This window comes from Phyllobates terribilis, unplaced genomic scaffold (genome assembly GCF_046119375.1).
Source record: "Phyllobates terribilis strain yellow unplaced genomic scaffold, ASM4611937v1 Scaffold_2__4_contigs__length_985480577, whole genome shotgun sequence".
NCBI classification, from domain to species: domain Eukaryota; kingdom Metazoa; phylum Chordata; class Amphibia; order Anura; family Dendrobatidae; genus Phyllobates; species Phyllobates terribilis.
Window position 1 is genome coordinate 443,926,572 of NW_027362762.1, and position 18,007 is coordinate 443,944,578.

Consider the following 18,007-nt stretch of genomic DNA (forward strand, 5'->3'; position numbering starts at 1 on the left):
GAAGACCAAAGAATACACCAGGCAGGTCCGAGATACTGTTGTGGCGAAGTTTAAAGCCGGATTTGGATACAAAAAGATTTCCCAAGTTTTAAACATCTCACGGAGCACTGTGCAAGCGATCATATTGAAATGGAAGCAGTATCAGACCACTGCAAATCTACCATGACCCGGCCGTCCCTCTAAACTTTCATCTCGAACAAGGCGAAGACTGATCAGAGATGCAGCCAAAAGGCCCATGATCACTCTGGATGAACTGCAGAGATCTACAGCTGAGGTGGGAGAGTCTGTCCATAGGACAACAATCAGTCGTACACTGCACAAATCTGGCCTTTATGGAAGAGTGACAAGAAGAAAGCCATTTCTCAAAGATATCCATAAAAAGTCTCATTTGAAGTTTGCCACAAGCCACCTGGGAGACACACCAAACATGTGAAATAAGGTGCTCTGGTCAGATGAAACCATAAACAAACTTTTGGCCACAATGGAAAACGATATGTTTGGCGTAAAAGCAGCACAGCTCATCACCCTCAAAACACCATCCCCACTGTCAAACATGGTGGTGGCAGCATCATGGTTTGGGCCTGCTTTTCTTCAGCAGAGACAGGGAAGATGGTTAAAATCGATAGGAAGATGGATGGAACCAAATACAGGACCATTCTGGAAGAAAACCTGTTGGAGTTTGCAAAAGACCTGAGACTGGGACGGAGATTTATCTTCCAACAAGACAATAATCCCAAACATAAAGCAAAATCTACAATGGAATGGTTCAAAAATAAACGTATCCAGGTGTTAGAATGGCCAAGTCAAAGTCCAGACCTGAATCCAATCGAGAATCTGTGGAAAGAGCTGAAAACTGCTGTTCACAAACGCTCTCCATCCAACCTCAATGAGCTCGAGCTGTTTTGCAAGGAAAAATGGGCAATAATTTCAGCCTCTCGATGTGCAAAACTGATAGAGACATACCCCGAGCGACTTGCAGCTGTAATCGCAGCAAAAGGTGGCGCTACAAAGTATTAACTCAAGGGGGCCGAATAATATTGCACGCCCCACTTTTCAGTTTTTAATTTGTCACGATTGTGTCCCACTTGTTGTTAATTCTTCCCAAAAAAATTAGAATTTTATATCTTTATGTTTGAAGCCAGAAATGTGGCAAAAGGTAGAAAAGGTCAAGGGGGCCAAATACTTTCACAATGCACTGTATGTCTAAGGGGTCGGAGTTCATCTCCTGATGAGACACACTGGAAGGTCCCCCTCTAGGAATGACTGATGTACCACAGGATGGGTACATTATTACAAGAAACCTCCAGCGGCATTCGGCACATGGTGCAGGTAAAGCCGAGACCAATATCTCCCTACAATGTGCGTGCCAGATGTAGTGTAATGATGTACACAGCCTGTGGGACAACAGTCAGGTCAGGAAGGGGACCAGACACCATGACTCCTCGGGACAGCAGCTAGTTATACGAAATCTTTCCTATTAGCCTACATTTCATTCTGCTCATCTCTCACGTTCAGTATTTGGTCAGTATTTTACCTCAGTATTTGGAAGTCAAAATCAGGAGTGGAACAATCAGAGGAAAAGAATAATAGAAACAAGTCACCGCTTCTGTATTTATCACCCACTCCTGGTTTAGGCTTACAAATTCTGAGGTAAAAAATTCACCAAATACTCCATGTGTGAACATGGCCTCCAAGGGAACCTGCCACCAGAAATAACGCTATTAAACTGCAGATATGGGCTTAATCTGCAGTTAATAGCGTTACTAACCTGCCCGGCGCCTGCACTTAGCCAAATGCTGCAGGGAGAAAATTAACTTTAGTCCCACCAGCAACATTCTGGTTTCAGTCACTGCTCTGATTATAGAGTGTCCGCTTTACCCGCACCCCCCACATTGACTGACACTGGCTCTGCATTGGGGCTCAGCAGTCAGTTAGGGTTGGGGGTGCGGTTACAGCCGCCACTCTCTATAATCAGAGCGGTGACTGAACCAGCACCGCCTCCGTGACTGAAACCGGAATGCTGCCAGGGGAAATAAAGTTAATTTTTCCCCACAGTGTTCAGCTAAGAGTGGGCAAGTTAACAACTCTAGTAAGCTGCAGATTAATAGCGGTTTTCCTGGTGACAGGTTCACTTTAACATGCTACTACCTTTAGGTTGCACAGAATTTCCAAGCAGACAGGTAACTTCTAATAGAAAAATGTTCTTTTACTATATGTACAGTTTACAAATTGACCATTTAATCCTGACCTGGGAGCTTGCAATGGTGCTCTGTAGTGCCAAGCTTAATCAGAAAAGTGAGCAGAGCATGTCTTACACGTGAGCTGAGGTGTAGCCATCCCGATGGTCTGAACAGTGCTCACTTCAATTATAGACACCATAGTGGACTCCAGATGAGCAATTTGATGCACACAGCACTGGTCCTGCAAACCACCCTCCACGGCAGCCAGTCTTCCCTTATGTGCAGTGGCGTACCCCTAAAGGCGGCAGGCCACGCATCGGGCCACCACTGCATCAGGCCACCGCCACCCCCCCCCGGCACAGCCAGCGCTGCCCCCCCCCCCAACCAGCATACGACACTCCCTCTCCCATCATTCCCCCTCTGCGTCTGATGCAGCAGGGGGGGGGGGGACGAGGATCGGTAAGTGTGTATTTATTTATTTACATTTGGTGCCCATATTACTGGAAGACTGTGGCTGCACAATGCCCTATGGGGGGCCGCGTCATACTGTGCGGAGGGCCATGGGGGGCCGCGTCATACTGTGTGGAGGGCCATGGGGGGCCGCGTCATACTGTGCGGAGGGCCATGGGGGGCCGCGTCATACTGTGCGGAGGGCCATGGGGGGCCGCGTCATACTGTGCGGAGGGCCATGGGGGGCCGCGTCATACTGTGCGGAGGGCCATGGGGGGCCGCGTCATACTGTGCGGAGGGCCATGGGGGGCCGCGTCATACTGTGCGGAGGGCCATGGGGGGCCGCGTCATACTGTGCGGAGGGCCATGGGGGGCCGCGTCATACTGTGCGGAGGGCCATGGGGGCCGCGTCATACTGTGCGGAAGGCTATGTGGGGCAATTATAATATTTGGAGGGTTACATGGGGCCATTATACTGTGTGCAAGCAATTATACAGTGTGAAGGTTTGTGTGGGGTCCATCTTACTGTTTGGAGGGCTAGTACACGCCATTGTATGTAGGCCCATTATAGTGCATGGAGAGCTGCGTGGGGGTCACAGTTGGGGGATCATACTGTATTGTGGTCACCATACTTTGCCTTGGGAGTTGAGTAGGGGGTACAGTAGGGTCATTATACTGTGCATGTGAAGGAATTCACCATGGGGGTATCATACTGTGTTTGGCAGGCACTTTTGTTGACATCATACTTTTTATGGGGGCAATGAGAGGAATCATGTAAAGGATGGAAAGTTGTGAGATATGCTCTGTGACCCCGACAATTATTTTTTTTTTGCCTTTTTCTTTTCTTTCGGGGGGGGGGGGGGGCGCAATTAGAACTTCTGCTACTATGGGGCCTCATGATTTCTATGTTATGTCCCAAACTTATGAGCCCCATATCTTTGGGCGCTCAGTAGTCTCATGACGTTGAGTAAGGTATAGAATCTAGGCCTCATGTGACACCATGACGTTTCTGGGCCCAGAGGCACCCAGGACCAGGACTGTGCATCTCTACAGTGCACCCCTCCCCTGCAAAACTAGATATTGTGCTTCCCCCTTCAGTCACCTTGTAACAAAAACAGGACACCACTTCCCCTTTAATAATAGCAGGTTCCCACCTCAACTCTCCAGTAGCTACAGTTAGGCCTAATACCCCCATATGTACGCATCTCCTACAATGCATTCTTGGTGGGAAGAGGCTAAATATGAGCAATGGGCTAATAGTCTTGGATATTGTCGGCCCTGTGTGCCCATCCCCCTTGCCCACCAGGAGAGGTTCTGGCCAGCTTCTGTTGTAAACTGCATGCATGTGGGGTGAAGGAACTTGTTCACCAGCGCAAATAAAATACCTCAGTTGCTAAAGTGATCAAGTCTTGTTCAGTTTAGCTCAGAATAACTTTTATATAAAACCATATATGCTTATGGTGAATTTCCAGGAACAAAAACCTCATGCTTGGAAACTAATCGCCTCATCCTGAGACATTCCTCACTTCTTCTCCACAGTGCAGACTAGTGATGTGAGGGATCCTGGAATATCTAAAGGAACATTGACAGACGAATGTGTTAAGGGGATCACATAATCCCAGATACTAGAGCCACGGGTAGACGAAAAATGAATTTCTTAATTTTTTTTTTTTTTAATGTTACGCCATCATTCATAAGTACATAGAGGAAGCATAGACCATACACCTGTGCTCTGGAATAAACAGATGGCAGCGGCTGCATTTACCCATAATAAAATACAATATGAGCAGATCAAAATAAGTGTAAGGGAAAAGTGGAGGCACTGTCCACAACAACCAATGAGGATACTGCTTTAATTTACCCAAAGAGCTCTGAAAATTATAGCTGTCATCTGACTGGTTGCTAGGTGACACTCCTCCACTTTTGCCTTGAAACCCTCCCAAATAGATTAATGGTGTAATATATACATTATATACACACACAATCCATCCTGCCACAAGTGGTGGCAATCTCACTATGATGGCAGCCTGGACTGACAGCTGTCACCCTGTGTTATGACTGACAGGCAGGCAGCAGGTCACGTGTGCCCAGAATCCTATAGCCCGCAGCAGTGTGCCATGAGCCCTGGATGTGATCTCCCTATAATTAGACACAGTCTATGGGCGAGACAGTCCCCTAGGAAGGAGGCCGCTTACCTTCCTGTGCCGCCCTTTAAACACCACGGCGAAGGCGCCATGCCCGATCAGGTCCTTCCTGCAGTACTCGAAGTCTCCCACCACCTCCATGTTGGGGCTGCGGGGCTGTCATTCAGTAGCCCCGGTGCACCTTCTCGCCCCACAGGCGCCCCTATCTCAAGAGCAAGTGAACGTCAGTAGCTGTCCAGCATCCTGCGTGTCCCCAGCGGCCCATGACATCCCGGGGGCAGCTCACATGATGTGGTGCTGATACACAACAATGGCCGGGGCACCGCTGTGCCTGCTAAGCCTCGTACACGGGAGCCGCGTCCATCCTCTGTAACGTTCTCTGCTGCCTTTGTGTCTCCGCGTAACGGCCGGGAGAGACTACAGCTAATGCCGGAAGCGGGGGGTTTTACCCTGGCGAATGCTGCTGCTCCGAACTCCTCCCAGCTCTACCTGAACACCCAATGAGAAGCCAAGCAGAGCGGACCAATCAGAGCGCAGTTGATGCAGCATGCTGAGTCTGGGGAGCGCTGTTATTGGCTGCTGCTGGGCTGCTGATGCTCGCTGGGAGGAGACTAGAGCTCTTCTGGAGTCCTCAGTGAGGAGAGGGAGCAGACAGCGCGGAGACTCTCACAGGTAGGTTCTTGAGGTGACTGACTAGAATGGAGGGGATTAAAGGGATTGTCCAGTGCTCCCCCTTGTAAAATGAAAATAACAGTTACAAACACCACTCGCTCTGCGCATGTGCCTCATAAAGGGTGGCTACGCTTCCCACACTGAGGCCACGTTCAGTATTTGGTCAGTATTTTACCTTAGTGTGTGTAAGCTAAAACCAGGAGTGGAGCAAGCAGAGGAAAAGTATAATAGAACCACGTCACCACTTCTGTATTTATCACCCACTCCTGGTTTTGGCTTACAAATACTGAGGTAAAAAACTGACCAAATACTGAACGTGTGAACATGGCCTAACTCGTCCACTCACCTATTGCAATAGGCTGACCGTGAGCTAAGTCCACCCCACAGCCAGTTCTCACACCACACTTTCCGCTGCCACCACTCACCATTTTACCAGTCCAGCGAGACGACGGCTCTGGGTCACACACTAGCACACATACCACCCAGCTTTCCCAAGCACCTGCTTGTGATACTTTTCTTGCACTCCGGCATACAAAGGCATACAAACACAACAAGGCTATATTTCCCTCTTTGGGGTTTGTGGGTATGTTTAGAGGAACACACTTATTACAGTTTAGATTTCGTATTCAAAAATAAGTACAGTGCTTAAAAAGGTTACAAAAGAGGGAATAATAAAAAGACATACAGGCAAAAACAGTATAAAATAAAAGGGATGAAATACAGATAAGTCTTACGGATTGGATCAGTGAGAGCTTCTGGCGGAGGAGAAATATGGACAGATCTGAAATACTCATTGCTACTCCTGACAATGATATTCCTTGGATGACATGTTGTAGAGGGTCTCAGCAGACCCCTCACTCCTCCCTCAGCTGAGGTAAGAGAGGGACGGCTGACTGGATTCAATTATAATTCATTTTTAGGTCATTTTTCTGCTGTCGGACATATTTTCCCTCAGGAACCACCTACAGAAGCAATATTGAACTCATCTTTCCAAACATCCTTCAAGAATTCTATACATACCACACATGATTATGATATATCTATAATTCAGGGAGATATTGCATACCTGTCATTTTCCAGCTGCCAAAACTTTTGCAATTTTACCCACAGATGCCAATATGTTTCTTGATCATGGATATATCCATGGATTGTGTCCAACTCGAATTTTATAGATATGGCATGGAAAATATTGTACTTCCATTGTCATGTGAGGCCTCTGATATTGAGCAGTACCATCTGCTTCAGGCAGATTTCTTCACTTTGCTATGATTAACAACTCTTTAGTAATGAGGATGTACACGCACAGTTTTCCAACAACTGTCAGCTGCTTGTTAAGTACTCTGTATACACACTCCATGTCTGCTCTCCGTCAGATAACCTGCTTCAATTACCTGTTCACAATGGAGGGGTGCAGGCAGTGATCCAATGCCCCCCTACCTTTGATCTATATAGCTATAACTCCATTTATGACAAGCATATACTCACCTCCTGCACCAGTGCCGTTCTAGAGATGTCAGCACCAGGTCTCGTGCGACATTATTATGCCACACCAGCGTCTGCAATTGGGCTGCTGCACTCTCACTACTTCCGCTTGTCCGAGGTTCTTTCTAAGGAAGTGACTGTGCAATAGCCCAATAGTGGCCGCTGATTCGCTGCAGTGCTCACTTGGCATAACAATGTCATGCGAGTGCCAAGAGAACTAGAGCTGATACCGCTGGAACAGCACTGGTGTGGGAGATGAGTATATGTTATTTTACTAGTGGGAATACTTTTTTTAAAAACACATTGTCCAGGTAAAGATCAATTCGGAAAAAAAATGCAACTTCCACTTTTTGCCATCTGCTTACATTAATTTATTGAAGAAACATTTGGAGTACAAATCCCCTGATAAAGGTCTTGACGTGAATAATGTTCCAAAAATGGGGTCATTTCTGGGAGGGTCCCTCTGTACTAAGACCTCAGGGGCTCCAAAAACGCAATATGATGAGAGAAAGTTATTGTAGCAAAATTTCAACTCCAAAAGGCGCTCTTAACCTCCTGAGCAATGCTGTGCGCCCAAACAGTAGAGTACAACCACTTATAAGAGGTTTCTATACTATATACAGTACAGACCAAAAGTTTGGACACACCTTCTCATTTGAAGATTTTTCTGTATTTTCATGACTATGAAAATTGTACATTCACACTGAAGGCATCAAAACTATGAATTAACACATGTGGAATTATATACTTAACAAAAAAGTGTGAAACAACTGAAAATATGTCTTATATTCTAGGTTCTTCAAAGTAGCCACCTTTTGCTTTGATGACTGCTTTGCACACTCTTGGCATTCTCTGGATGAGCTTCAAGAGGTAGTCACCAGAAATGGTCTTCCAACAATCTTGAAGGAGCTCCCAGAGATGCTTAGCACTTGTTGGCCCTTTTGCCTTCACTCTGCGGTCCAGCTCACCCCAAACCATCTCGATTGGGTTCAGGTCTGGTGACTGTGGAGGCCAGGTCATCTGGTGTAGCACCCATCACTCTCCTTCTTGGTCAAATAGCCCTTACACAGCCTGGAGGTGTGTTTGGGGTCATTGTCCTGTTGAAAAATAAATGATGGTCCAACTAAACGCAAACCGGATGGAATAGCATACCACTGCAAGATGCTGTGGTAGCCATGCTGGTTCAGTATGCCTTCAATTTTGAATAAATCCCCAACAGTGTCACAAGCAAAGCACCCCCACACCATCACACCTCCTCCTCCATGCTTCACGGTGGGAACCAGGAATGTAGAGTCCATCCGTTCACCTTTTCTGCGTCGCACAAAGACACGGTGGTTGGAACCAAAGATCTCAAATTTGGACTCATCAGACCAAAGCACAGATTTCCACTGGTCTAATGTCCATTCCTTGTGTTCTTTAGCCCAAACAAGTCTCTTCTGCTTGTTGCCTGTCCTTAGCAGTGGTTTCCTAGCAGCTATTTTACCATGAAGGCCTGCTGCACAAAGTTTCCTCTTAACAGTTGTTGTAGAGATGTGTCTGCTGCTAGAACTCTGTGTGGCATTGACCTGGTCTCTAATCTGAGCTGCTGTTAACCTGCGATTTCTGAGGCTGGTGACTCGGATAAACTTATCCTCAGAAGCAGAGGTGACTCTTGGTCTTCCTTTCCTGGGGCGGTCCTCATGTGAGCCAGTTTCTTCGTACCGCTTGATGGTTTTTGCAACTGCACTTGGGGACACTTTCAAAGTTTTCCCAATTTTTCAGACTGACTAACCTTCATTTCTTAAAGTAATGATGGCCACTCGTTTTTCTTTACTTAGCTGCTTTTTTTCTTGCCATAATACAAATTCTAACAGTCTATGCAGTAGGACTATCAGCTGTGTATCCACCAGACTTCTGCACAACACAACTGATGGTCCCAACCCCTATTTATAAGGCAAGAAATCCCACTTATTAAACCTGACAGGGCACACCTGTGAAGTAAAAACCATTTCCAGTGACTACCTCTTGAAGCTCATCAAGAGAATGCCAGGAGTGTGCAAACCAGTCATCAAAGCAAAAGGTGGCTGTAACATACCTGGCGGCGTCCTTGCATAGTGGTCCATCTCCCACTGTGCGAGAGCGCGCACTTGATTTCCAGTCCAGACTGCCACTTTGGCTTCTTTCCATACTGTCTGCTTTGCTCTGCTCTGGCTGCTTAGGGCGACGCCCGCTGAGCTTCCTGTTTCTTGTAGCTGCTGCAGACACACCCCTATTGCGTCCTCAGCCTATTGCTGTCTGTCACCTGGTATTTAAACCAGCTCCTCCTTGGAATCCATGCCTGAGCATCTTGTTCTGTCAGTTGGCTTCTTGTCACTGATATGCCAGGTCCTGTCTATGTTTCCTGCCTTGCGGTATCAGTTCCCGTGTCTGAACTGTGTCCTGTCTGTGTACTCTAGCCAGCTGTCTTTCTGCCTTTCCTGGAGGCTGTATTTCCAGGCCCGTGTGAACACGCTCTTTGCCTGTTTGTCTCGCCCTCTGGGGGCCGCATACCCAGACTCGCTCCTGTATTTGTTGCAGTACAGTTCCTGTCTGAACTGTCTCCTAGCTTCCTATTTGTTTTGTCTTTATGTCCGTTTGCTCCCTTAATCTGCAGTGTCTGAACCAGCACTTGGCTTTACCTAGGCTCATTCCTGCATTTTGTTGCAGTAACTGTTCTTGTCTGAACTGTCTCCTAGCTTCTTACCTGTTTTGTCTTTATGTCCGTTTGCTGCCTTTTTCTGTAGAATCTGAACCTGCACCTAACTTCTACTCGTTGTCATTGTACTTCCGTTTGTGAGTTGGAGTTCTTTCGCTACTTCTTTGCAAGTACCTTGTGTGTATCTGGTTCTGCCTTTCTTTTCCAGTCTGTTCTGTGTGAACAGAGCCCTGTCCCCTTTGCTTTGTCTTTGTCTACCGCGTCTGCGCTTTCGCTCTGCTCAGCCTTGTCTACCGCGTCTGCGTTATCGCTCTGCTCAGCCTTGTCTACCGCGTCTGCGGTTTCGCTCTGCTCAGCCTTGTCTACCACTTCTGCGGTTTCGCTCTGCTCAGCCTTGTCTACCACATCTGCGGTTTCGCTCTGCTGAGCCTTGTCTACCGCGTCTGCGGTTTCGCTCTGCTCAGCCTTGTCTACCGCGTCTGCGTTTTCGCTGTGCTCAGCCTTGTCTACCGCATCTGCCTTTTCGCTCTGCTCAGCCTTGTTTATCGCGTCTGCGGTTTTGCTCTGCTCAGCCCTGTCCACCGCATCTGCGGTTTTGCTCTGCTCAACCTTGTCCACCGCGTCTGCGGTTTTGCTCTACTCAGCCTTGTCCACCACGTCTGCGGTTTTGCTCTGCTCAGCCTTGTCCACCGCGTCTGCGGTTTTGCTCTGCTCAGCTTTGTCTACCGCGTCTGCGGTTTCGCTCTGCTCAGCCTTGTCTACCGCATCTGCGGTTTCGCTCTGTTCAGCCTTGTCTACCGCGTCTGCGGTTTCGCTCTGTTCAGCCTTGTCTACCGCGTCTGCGGTTTCGCTCTGTTCAGCCTTGTCTACCGCGTCTGCGGTTTTGCTCTGCTCAGCCTTGTCTACCGCGTCTGCGGTTTCGCTCTGCTCAACCTTGTCTACCGCATCTGCGGTTTCGTTCTGCTCAGCCTTGTCTACCGCGTCTGCGGTTTCTCTCTGCTCAGCCTTGTCTACCGTGTCTGCGGTTTTGCTCTGCTCAGCCCTGTCCACCGCGTCTGCGGTTTTGCTCTGCTCAGCCTTGTCCACCGCGTCTGCGGTTTTGCTCTGCTCGGCCTTGTCCACCGCGTCTGCGGTTTTGCTCTGCTCGGCCTTGTCTACCGCACCTGCTGTTTCGCTTTGCTCTGCTTGATTACCGCATCTGCGGCTCTGAACCCGTCTCCCAGTCTGTACTGGACCTTACCCAGCCTGTACTCTAGCCTGCCACATGTTCCTGTATTCCCCGGTGTGGGTCAACAGCCGTGTCCGGGGTCTGACCTGGAGTGGCACCTGGTCCCTCTGCTCGGTTCCTCCCTGGTGCACTGGCGTCGTATGCCGTCGTGCGACCTTGGTCGGATCGGGCAGATACTTAGTTACGCCCCTCCAGGCACTCTCTGGTTCATGGCACAGTGGAATCACTAATCACGCACACGCCAGTCAGTCCGGGCGTGTGCATTACAGTGGCTACTTTGAAGAACCTAGAATATAAGACATATTTTCAGTTGTTTCACACCTTTTTGTTAACTATATAATTCCACACGTGTTAATTCATAGTTTTGATGCCTTCAGTGTGAATGTACAATTTTCATGGTCATGAAAATACAGAAATATCTTTAATTGAGAAGGTGTGTCCAAACTTTTGGTCTGTACTGTATATATATATATATATATATATATATATATATATAAAATAGCCCACACATTTTTACACAGCTTCTTTTTTTACTCCCTTTGAAAATGAAAAATTTGGGGCTTAAACTAAATTTTAATTTAAAAAAATAATTTTTCATTTATTGATTCCACTTTGTGTTAGGTCATATGAAGCACCCGAAGGATTACTAACTAATTTTTTTTTGTGACAGGTGTAGGTCCTATAGTTATGGGAGACATATTTTTGGCATTGTGGCGCAGTGGCGAATACAATACATTTACTTGCATCGCTGTGCGGTCTGCATATCAGCCCATAATTAATATCGGCCAGACGGATGAAGTTGTATATGCCATGTCTCATCTATAGAAAGCTAAAATCATGATAGGAAATTAATAGGCGTTAATATCTCCTGCTTGGGGCCTCCAAGGGGGGGCAGATATCCTTAAGATCGGGGATCTCCTAATTTTTGGTACCTGAGCCACATCTCATTTACTGGCCCCAATATGAGGTCATAAGTGGAGTGAGAAGTACCCGATAAAAGCGGTTTCTGACTTAGAGTCGTTGTTCTGTACTGGGATATACAGCTCCCTGTAAGGCTGCACCGTTTCCTAATCGGTGTACTCCCTTTCGCAAAATCAGCGCCATTCCTATGACAGGTCTAGTAATTTTCTTTGGTTTATTCTTTTTATCTAACTATATTGTATACACTGTATTGTTTTGTCACCTTTGTAACATATTTTTATATATTTATAAACACTGCCTAATTTTTGGATTTAATAGATAACATTTAATAGCTTCATTCCCCTTGCTCTATAAGCCGCACCCCTAAAGCTTCATGAGGCCCACGTTACCAGTAACGGGTGCCCAATCGGCATGTATAAACGATTGGTGGCGGCAGCTTGTTTTACTTTGATTGAGCTTGGCATTGACCATACCAAACTATAATATAAGTATATACCCATGTGTATGTGAATCAGATGCATACTATACGTTCACTGGAAAGCGACCAATAACCTGCTGAGCAGCGAAAGCTGCTGTGGCATCGTTCATCAATCATCAAGTCAATTGTATGATTGTCCTGATGATTGTTGACAAGTGGAGTGCTGTTCGTGATATTGCTGTGCTGTTAAGCATATAAGGTGTCTAATGGCCCTAATAATCAACATTTGTTTATTTTTTTAACTATTTTGTATGGTATGACTGTTTTAATTAAAAGGGTGATCCAAAGGTCAAAGATATTTCAACCTAAATCCCTATTTAGTGCCGTAATCTAAAGTAATTTCTAATATACTTTCATTAAACATTCCCTACTGTTCCTTAACTACACTAACAGCTATTGCATTTTTCCCCTACTTCCTGTGTGATGATGCTTCATTTGAGTATCCCAGTGAATCCTGGAATAATCAAACGAAGCGTCATTGGGGGAGGTGGGCAGAGGCTGCGGTGACTGCTGCAGCCTGTGCCCCCTCCCTGAAATGAAGCATCATCAGGGCAGCACAGTGTCTCAGTGGTTAGCACTGCAGCCTTGCAATGCTGGGGTCCTGGGTACAAATCCCACCAAGGACAACATCTGCAAAGAGTTTGTATGTTCTCCCTCCGTTTGCGTGGGTTTCCTCCAGATTCTCGGGTTTCCTCCCACACTCCAAAAGACATAGTTACATAGTTTATAAGGCCGAAAAAAGACAAGCGTCCATCCAGTTCAGCCTATTTTTTGTGCACTGCAGCTATTCCGCAGCGTTGATCCAGGGGAAGGCAAAAAAAAAAACATGCGGTATAGGCCAATTTACATCATTGAGGAAAAATTCACTTCCCGACTCCAATCTGGCAGTCAGATTAAATCCCTGGATTAATTAACTATCACTAAGCATAAGATGTAATTTTATTGTTCTCAAGAAAGGCGTCCAGGCCTCTCTTGAACTCATTAAGTGAGTTGGACATCACCACTTCCTCTCCCAGAGAGTTCCAGAGTCTCACGGCTCTGACCATAAAGAATCCCCTTCTATGCTGGTGCAGAAACCTCCTTTCCTCCAGACGCATAGTGTGCCCCCTAGTCTTTGTCACCATCCTTGGTATAAACAGGTCATGGGAGAGATCTCTGTACTGCCCCCTGATGTATTTATACATGTTTATGAGGTCTCCCCTAAGCCTTCTCTTTTCCAACGTAAATAGGCCTAATTTTGACAACCTCTCTGGGTATTCATACTGATAGGGAATTTCGATTGTGAGCCCCAATGGGGACAATGCCCATAATGTCTGTAAAGCGCTGTGGAATTAATGGCGCTATATAAGTGAGTAAAATAAATCAGTGAAGCTCATTTCAGGGGCTGGGGCTAGTCCCTGTCCGCTTTTATTGTGTGATGGTTAGAAGCACAGTGTGCTCTGTGTTGCCTGCACCGATCAGCGCACACTGTCAGTGCGCGTTGTCAGGATACCCAGCATTCAGAGACCAGTGACGGCACTTGCGGGGGCAGCGCTGCTCTCTCTGCACACCGCCGGGTATTCTGACACCACGCTGTGACAGTGCACTCTCCCCTGTGTCATTACTACTGATCTGAGCCGACAACACAGAGTGCGCTGTGATGCACTGCAAGATGGGGCTGTATATAGATGGGCGGAGAGGCGTGCTGCGCTGCAGGATAGGGTTATCTATAGAGGGGCTGAGGGCAGCGATGTACTGCATAATGGGCCTGTATATAAATAGGCCGAGAAGAGTAATGTACTCTAAGATTGAGATGTATATACAGTTATTTAGAGATGCCATGTAGTGCTGCATGGGGCTGGATGTAGAGGGTCTGAGAGGAGCAATGAACTGCTGTATGAGCAGGGCTGAGAAGAGTGATGTACTGCAGGAAGGGACTGTATATAGAGGAGCTGAGAGGAGTAATATAGAGTGATATGGGGTTGTATATAGAGAGGTTGACAGGAGCTAGGTACTGCAGAATGGTTCTGTTTATAGAGGAACTGAGAGGAGCGATGTAGTGCAGAATGGGGCTGTAAATAGAGGGGCTGAGAGCAGTGATGTACTGCAGGATGGTGCTGTGTATATAGAGACTGAGGAGCGATGTACTGCAGGATGGGGCTGTGTATAGTGGAGTGGTGTAGTGCAGGATGGGACTGTACATAAAGGGTGTTATGCATATGTAGCAACTCACTTGGGAAATTAGGTAACAAACTAGTGTAGAGATCTTGACCTGCAGTACCTAATGGTTCCTGCGTGAGCAGAGAAAGTCCTAACCACAGACTAGAAGATGGCAGCTCAGACCTAAACTGCCTAAAAGGCCGTCAAGCCGTTTCACGTTACTCCTAAAGAAGGCGAGGGCAGTGCAGAGTGTGAGTTACCTGCAAATGTGAAAGTGTGCTGAAATAGGAAAGATCCCAGAGTGAGTAAAGTAAACCATGAAATGCAAAGTAAAGAGTACAAACTATCTGATCATATGCTGCCTACTTCCTAACAATAAACAGAAGGTAGGTGCTAAGTAAAGAATAGAAACAGCAGAAAAATAATCTCTAGCTGGAATTTCTCTGACTGGTTCTAACTCACCGATGTCACTCAAATTCCACCCGCTGCTACGCACAATCCTCACTTGACTCCGCCCCCATGATGCGTGCCTCACTTGACTCTGCCCTCATCTCGCCCCTAGGATGGCCTTTACACTTTGCCTCCGCACCCTATGATGTGCGCTCTGGGTATCATGTGACACCATCGTCATCCTCATCTCGCCCCTATGATGTCACACTCCCCTCACCTGGATGCATTCTTCCATGCAGCGCCGAGGGGTGTGGGCTATATTAAACATACTTCCTGCCCACTACCTACAAATAGCCGCTGCATTTGACCCATACCCACAAGCCACGCAAATCAAAGGCGCAGGAGCGCTCATAAAGACGCTCAAACCAAAGTAATTCCTATGGATCAATACCCTCCTCCACTGAGAGTCCTCTTAGGGTACCCACTAACGACTTCTTCCCTGTTTTACCTCTCAGGAGACACTTCTATACTTCATCTCATAAGGGATATCCAACACCTCATGGACAAACTCAGTATATCAAGGTATACTCAATAACCCCCCTCCTCTCTTTCCATCTCAGGCACTAACTTACCTTTCCATTTCCCATATATCTTCCTCTTTCTTCCCCACCCCCCCTCAAAATTTAGGGGCATTGTTCTGACTCCTTACATGTTACCACAGTCAGTGTGATCGCTTTTGTGTTTAAGGTGCACCACTTTGTTCCAGTAATATGGACCTTTGATGCTGGTTCAATAAGAGAAAAAGACATATGTCTATCTGAATATTCACTTTTATTATGGTTCTGTGACACACACAAGGCAATGCTTGCTGCTGTTTCCATACATGCATATAAAATTCCTCTTTGGGTCTTTTCAAGTTTGAATATATTTTAATGTATGTATATATTGTTTATCTTTGTTTACTGACAATCTGTTCATTGTTTCTCCTCCCCTCTAGAGTGACTATGTGAAGAAGACCCAGGATCGGGTCAAAACGTTTGGTTGCTTCTATCACTTGTACTTTATATTCATTTTTGTCATCTACCAGTACCTTAATTGTAAAGTGCTGCGGAGTATGTTGGCGCTATATAAAAAAAAATTATTGTTATTATTATACCTGAATTAAGAAATAATAAAAGAACTTGCATTTCATTTTGGAGTGTGTGGTGAAATTTCTCCACTTGGTTCTAACTTACAGCAGAATGGCTGAACATCCAAATGAAAACCATCACCAGCAGGGGAAAAGAATATAAAGCCGCACCCGAAATGTAATAGGACAGACAAATGAAAACATCTGTGTTATGCTAAACAGACTGCAGCCAGAATAGCCGGTGAAAAGGTGTGTCTCTTGTGGCTCGGCAGAAAGAGAAGCTGACCACAAAACATAAGTTTTAAGGGTTCGAACTCAGAAGCATGACAGAGGGGCTGAGAGGAGCGATGTACTGCAGGATGGTGCTGTCACATAGTGACAAGGTACTGTGGGCACCTACATGATCCCTTGAACTAGGGAATCTCTGTCCTCCAGATTACCTCGATGGTGGAGACACCGGGGTCTTTTACCTTGCTATGCTCCTGTCTTAACTCTTATCTGTTCCCTTCCCCACCCAGGGAGGTGAGAGGCCGGACTGTATTGAAAGACACTACCCAGACATATGGGTTAACAGACTGGGATAAGAAAAAAACTACAGTCATGCAAATACACTCACAAAACAACAGAGTTTGAAACAGGAGGAATAGGAGGCACAAACCAAATGGGAGAGAATAATGATAAACACGCAAACCAACTCCACCCAGCAATCTCCTGAAAAACTCTCCAATCTACTCCAAACACTGAACTTCTCCTTCAACTCCAAACCAGGAAGTAGAACCATTATCACTGGCAACTCCCAAGTGCCAGTGGCCAGCACATATACTAGAGGGGAGTGGCCAACACAGAACAGCTGAGACAATTCAGGATGGAGAGCTCCAGGAGATCAATTGAACTGATTATGCCTTTCAATGACCGGGCCAGGAAAACCTGCACTGTTTAATAGGATGGTGAAGCAGTTCTAATCAGTGCAGGAGTTTGTGTAACCAGATGCCGCGATCTTCTGGCCCATCTCTGTCACGATATCTCCGTGACAGGTGCTGTGTATAGAGGGACTGAGAGGAGCAATGTACTGCTGGATGGGGCTACTTGTAGAGGGGCATAGAGGAGCAATGTGCTGATAGGTGGGGCTGTATGTAGATGGGCTGAGAGGATTGATGTACTGCAAGATAGGGCTGTATATACAGGGTGTAACGGGTCTGGGAGGCGGAACCTCTGAGCAACTTATACAAGGGGGCAGTCCTTGTAAGGAAGCGGGTGGCGACCAGGGAAGACAGGCAGGCGGTCACAGCAGGTGACCGGGACAGTCTCTGGGTAAACGGGCAGGAGGTCACAGCAAGTGACCGGGACAGTCTCTGGGTAAACGGGCAGGAGGTCACAGCAAGTGACCGGGGCAGTCTCTGGGTTAACGGGCAGGAGGTCGCGGCAAGTGACCGGGGCAGTCTCTGGGTAAACGGGCAGGAGGTCACGGCAAGTGACCGGGGCAGTCTCTGGGTAAACGGGCAGGTACGACCTGTGACGGCTGAGCCTCCAGGTAGGCTAGCAGGCAGATGGCAGATGAGTGCTCCCAGGTGAGCAGGCGAGAGTCTCAGGATAAGCAGGTGGTCACAGCATGTGACGGCGGAGCCTCCAGGTAGGCTAACAGGCAGGTAGCAGATGAGCGCTCCCAGGTGAGCGGGCAAGAGTCTCTGGACTGGCAGGTGGTCACAGCACGTGACGGCGGAGCCTCTAGGTAGGCTAACAGGCAGGTAGCAGATGAGCGCTCCCAGGTGAGCGGGCAAGAGTCTCTGGACTGGCAGGTGGTCACAGCACGTGACGGCGGAGCCTCTTGGTAGGCTAACAGGCAGGTAGCAGATGAGCGCTCCCAGGTGTGCGGGCAAGAGTCTCTGGACTGGCAGGTGGTCACAGCACGTGACGGTGGAGCCTCTAGGTAGGCTAACAGGCAGGTAGCAGATGAGCGCTCCCAGGTGAGCGGGCAAGAGTCTCTGGACTGGCAGGTGGTCACAGCACGTGACGGCGGAGCCTCCAGGTAGGCTATCAGGCAGGTAGCAGGTGAGCGCTCCCAGGTGAGCGGGCAAGAGTCTCTGGACTGGCAGGTGGTCACAGCACGTGACAGCGGAGCC

The 18,007-nt window shown here is 47.4% G+C and overlaps 1 protein-coding gene and 1 long non-coding RNA gene across 4 annotated transcripts in view; one reads left to right on the plus strand and one right to left on the minus strand.

The window, feature by feature from the left end:
• Window positions 1–5,268, minus strand: part of ULK2 (unc-51 like autophagy activating kinase 2) — a 112,054-nt gene extending 106,786 nt beyond the window's left edge. For 2 of the 3 annotated variants that reach the window (XM_073665471.1, XM_073665470.1), the window contains exon 1: window positions 4,826–5,268. In XM_073665471.1, coding sequence (XP_073521572.1) covers window positions 4,826–4,915 — 90 coding nt within the window. In that variant the 5' untranslated portion in view covers window positions 4,916–5,268. The remainder of the gene's footprint in view (window positions 1–4,825) is intronic. The other variant, XM_073665472.1, reaches the window with a different exon arrangement.
• A 119-nt stretch (window positions 5,269–5,387) lies between these two features.
• On the plus strand, window positions 5,388–15,936 carry LOC141252806 (uncharacterized). Its single transcript, XR_012314117.1, has 3 exons — window positions 5,388–5,446; window positions 15,274–15,340; window positions 15,756–15,936. It is a non-coding gene; the product is annotated as an uncharacterized lncRNA (long non-coding RNA).
• Window positions 15,937–18,007: the final 2,071 nt, after the last annotated feature.